The following is a 5000-nucleotide window of genomic DNA, read 5'->3' on the forward strand; positions in this document are numbered from 1 at the left end:
AGATTGGAATTCACACAGGAAAGAGAGAGAGAGACAGAGTTGGTAGTCACATAGGAGAGAGACAGTGATTGGAGAGATACACACTGGCATTCACACAGGAGAGAGAGATAGAGGTTGGCATTCACACAAGAGGGAGAGATAGAGAAGGATTGGCATTCACACAGGAGAGAGAGACAGACAGACAGATGCATGGAGTTCATGCAGGCGAGAGAGAGGGAGATAGATTGGAATTCACACAGGAAAGAGAGAGAGAAAGAGAGAGAGAGACAGCTTGGTAGTCACATAGGAGAGAGACGCTGATTGGAATTCGCTCAAGAGAGAGAGACAGATTGGCATTCACACAGAAAAGAGAGCGAGGGAGACAGACAGAGAGCGAGAGAGAGAGAGAGAGAGAGACAGACAGAGAGAGAGACAGATTGGCATTCACACAGGAGAGAGAGAGAGAGAGAGAGAGAGAGAGACAGAGCGAGAGAGAGAGAGAGAGAGACAGACAGAGAGACAGAGCGAGAGAGCGAGAGATAGAGAGAGGGAGAGAGAGAGAGAGAGAGAGAGAGAGAGGGAGAGAGACAGAGTGAGAGAGACAGAGCAAGAGAGAGAGAGACAGAGAGAGAGGAGAGAGAGAGAGAGAGAGAGAGAGAGACAGATCGACATTCACACAGGAGAGAGAGGCAGTCGCCTGAGTCATGATGAATGGAGCAGCTCGGTCCTAAACCCCAGTGAGCACACACACACACACACATACACACACACACACACACATCCAGACATCCAGAGCAATCGAAAAACATTTAATCAGAGATCCATCTGACTGGGACCGGGGAAACTGCAGGAGTCAACTTTATTGATGCTTTTTAATCCACTATAAACTCTCTAATGGCAGTAGAATAACAGAGACGAGGTGGGGAGGGAGAGGAGAGCGTGTAATAGAACATTATGACAGATGAGGGTAGAGGAGGGTGGAGAGAGGAGGTAGAGGAAGAGGAGGTAGAGAGAGGAGGTAGAGGAGGAAGAGAGAGGAGGTAGAGAGAGGAGGTAGAGAGAGAGGAGGTAGAGAGAGAGGAGGTAGAGAGAGAGGAGGTAGAGAGAGAGAGAGAGAGAGAGAGAGAGGAAGAGGAGGGTGGAGGAGGTAGAGGAGGGTGGAGGAAGAGGAGGTGGAGCAGGAAGGAGGAAGAGAGGAAGAGAGAGAGAGGAAGAGGAGGGTGGAGGAGGTAGAGGAGGGTGGAGGAAGAGGAGGGAGACAGGAGGTGGGGAGAGGTGGTAGAGGAGGTGGAGGAAGAGGAGGTGGGGAGAGGAGGTAGAGGAGGAGAGAGAGAGAGAGGAACAGGAGGTGTGGAGGACAGAGTAACTCACGTCTCCAGGGGCTTCAGGGCTTCCAGAGTCTGCTGCTTCCACCCTGCCTCTCCATAGTCCAGATACCTGTCACACACACACACACACACACACACACACACACACACACACACACACACACACACACACACACACACACACACACACACACAACATCTGAACACAGTGTAGAATGTCTGCCTAATAACACCTGAACACAGTGCAGTAGTTCCTCTTTTCTTAAAAGGAAAAAACTTGGAAAACAAATCTAAAACTAACAGATAAAATAAACAATTCTTCTTTAGAAGAACAGGCTTGTATATCTAGTAACATTTGAATAAATTACAATACTCCTTTTCAAAAGGGGATAAACTTGAACCAAATATATCAAATTTAACTGGCACATAAAATAAACAATTCTCCTTTAGAAGAATAGACTTGTTTGCCTAGTAACATTTGAATAAATTACGAATGTCCTTTTCAAAAGGGAATAAGCTTGAAGCAAATATATACAATTTAACTGGCACGTAAAAGTAAACAATTCTTCTTTAGAATTCAGGAGATGTGGCTAAGACAACACCAAGTGAAGACAGATGTCTGTCCTCCTGTTTAGAACACAACAGCCCGAGGCTACAGTGCAGCCAGCAGTATCATTATGCTATAAATATTGACAATATTAAACTATGCGTTTTACTTATTAAAATATATCTTCAGTTGTCCCATTAATTGGAAGAGTAACTTCATAATATAATTACCAAATTACTATATAATAAACCAAAAGCAACACACAACTTCAAAAGAGATACTATAGAACTTACTGCAAGATATCGTGACGTTAGAATTATAAGGTTATATCTCCATTGAGTTTTCTACATAATCTGATCCATTAGGTGTTTATTAATGCCTGTGTGGTGTTATTTTTAAAATGTTGACATGTTAGTTAGTAATTAATAAAATACAAAGGTTCCATCTCACAGAGCATAATGGAATGTAAAAACATTGACGCTCAATATCTCTGAACTGCCCTAAACGGAGATAGAACCTTATCATTCTAAGCTCACGATATGAATAACCTACACGCACGATTCCTTGACCTCACTTGAGACAAAGAAACGTTGACACATTGGGTAGCACTCTCTGGCACGGAGCATATCGGCAACCAATCAAAATGTTCAGACTTTTCTTTTGAAACACGGAACTACGTTTCAACGTTGTTGTTGAGAATCACAACACAAACTCGCTAGTCAAGCCAAAACACTGCAACAACGCAATGAATTCGGTGAGTAATCCCCCCACTGCTACCTAGTTAACTACAACACTACTTTACATTGTTAGCAGGCTCACAGAACAAGCTGTGTTAGTTGACTAGCAACGTGTCGTTGATTCTCAACAACACGGAAATGAATTCACATTTTTCGAAAGTCCGATCATTCCATCAGATCCTGACATGCGGACCAGAGCGTTAGAAGGTGACGTGGCGTGTGTCTGTACGTGGTGTGTCTGTACGTGGTGTGTCTGTACGTGGTGTGTCTGTACGTGGTGTGTCTGTACGTGGTGTGTCTGTAGTGTGTCTGTACGTGGTGTGTCTGTACGTGGTGTGTCTGTACGTGGTGTGTCTGTACGTGGCGTGTCTGTACGTGGCGTGTCTGTACGTGGCGTGTCTGTACGTGGCGTGTCTGTACGTGGCGTGTCTGTACGTGGCGTGTCTGTACGTGGCGTGTCTGTACGTGGCGTGTCTGTACGTGGTGTGTCTGTACGTGGCGTGTCTGTACGTGGCGTGTCTGTACGTGGCGTGTCTGTACGTGGTTGGTGTGTCTGTACGTGGTGTGTCTGTACGTGGTGTGTCTGTACGTGGCGTGTCTGTACGTGGCGTGTCTGTACGTGGCGTGTCTGTACGTGGCGTGTCTGTACGTGGCGTGTCTGTACGTGACGTGTCTGTACGTGGCGTGTCTGTACGTGGCGTGTCTGTACGTGGTGTGTCTGTACGTGGTGTGTCTGTACTCACCACTGGTCACACAGCGCCACCACACACTCATCTGCTGAGCGCGACATCACCTGCTTCTCTGGCTCCATGTAGACCAAGGCCTCGCCCTGGAACACACACACAGACACACACACACACACACACACACACACATACACACAGAGACAGAGACACACAGACACAGAGACAGACACAGACACACAGAGACACAGAGACACACAGACACATAGACACAGACACACAGACACACACACAAACACACAGACACACACAGACACACACAGACACACACAGACACACACAGACACACACAGACACACACACAGACACAGAGACAGAGAGACACAGACACAGAGACACAGAGACACACACACACACAGACACACACACAGACACAGACACAGAGACAGACACACACACACAGACACAGACACAGACACACACGCACACGCACACGCACACGCACACGCACACGCACACACGTTACAACAACATGTCGACCACCCTGGAACATACACTCACACAAGCACGCAGGCACGTGCAATCGTGTTTTCTAAAAGACTCACTCACACGTTTACCGACGGACCATAGTCAACAGCACCAGGTCAAACGTGTAAGCAGTCATCTATCAGTTCTATCTATGGTATTTCTCTGTTATAATCTGTACGTTGACATAACCAGCTGGTGTGAACGTGAGGCCGACCTTCTCCACCATCATCTTCTGGATGGGCTTCTTCACGTCCTGCACCTTCTGACCCTTGTATCCATCAACTAGCATGATCTGGAGGGGGGGGGGGGAGAGAGAGATTTCTGATACAAGCTACGCCGCCTCATAGGCAGCGAGAATGAGGTGCGGCATAGCTCTTTAAAACATGTATTACTTTTCCGATCGGACAACTGAATGAGGAATAATTTTTTTGTGGACATTAATACGTATTGATTTATTTATTTTTCTCTTTGTTTTAACCTGCAGCTGGAAGTACACTTGTCCAAACATAAAATGTACTTCCCCAATGTCGAGCCCTGGGACCATAGTCGTTCGGTGAGAGGGCTGTGTAGATTTGAGTGCCGTCCGCATTGTTGTGGTAGACAATTTAGTTCTTTTTTATGATGTGTCCCAATGGAAGCATGTAGAGATTAAAATAGAAGGGGGCCAAGGATTGATCCTTGGAGAACCCCACATGTCATTTTGTTTGGACACAAAGTTGCCAATGAAGAGATGTAGTAGCTTCTGTCCTGTAGGTAGGATCTAAACCAGTTAAGGACAGTGCCTGGAGAGGAGGAGGGGGAGGAGGTGGACGAGGAGGGAGAGGGGGAGGGGGAGGAGGTGGACGAGGAGGAGGGAGAGGAGGGAGAGAATGAGGAGGAAGAGGAAGAGGAGGAGGAGACTCACCCCTTCGTAGAAGCCCTTGAGGTACACCTTCTCCTTGGCCTCGGCCAGCTTCTCTCGGTCGTTCTGGCTCTGGATCTTCAGCTCGTCCACCACGGCGGGGGCAGACAGGCTCCCGTACCCCGGGATCTCTATGATGGGCACCTGGAGGAGGAGGGAGGAGGGGGGGGGGGGGACCACAACCACTTTGTTAGTCCATCTGTTATCACACACACACACACAGCAGCGAGGATGAGGCAGGCGTACACACGAACAAACTTTACACACACACACACACACTCTATACAGACACACACT

At 47.5% G+C, this 5000-nt stretch overlaps 1 protein-coding gene across 1 annotated transcript in view; it reads right to left on the minus strand.

Moving 5' to 3' along the window:
* The window catches only part of lars1b (leucyl-tRNA synthetase 1b), a 37448-nt gene that overhangs the window by 24558 nt on the left and 7890 nt on the right, over window positions 1-5000 (minus strand). The window contains 4 exon segments of the mRNA XM_080549590.1: window positions 1351-1416; window positions 3335-3420; window positions 4017-4094; window positions 4707-4847. Of these exon segments, the coding sequence (XP_080405716.1) occupies window positions 1351-1416; window positions 3335-3420; window positions 4017-4094; window positions 4707-4847 (371 nt within the window).

The sequence above is a fragment of the Nansenia antarctica genome (genome assembly GCF_963989245.1).
Source record: "Nansenia antarctica genome assembly, chromosome: 20".
NCBI classification, from domain to species: domain Eukaryota; kingdom Metazoa; phylum Chordata; class Actinopteri; order Argentiniformes; family Microstomatidae; genus Nansenia; species Nansenia antarctica.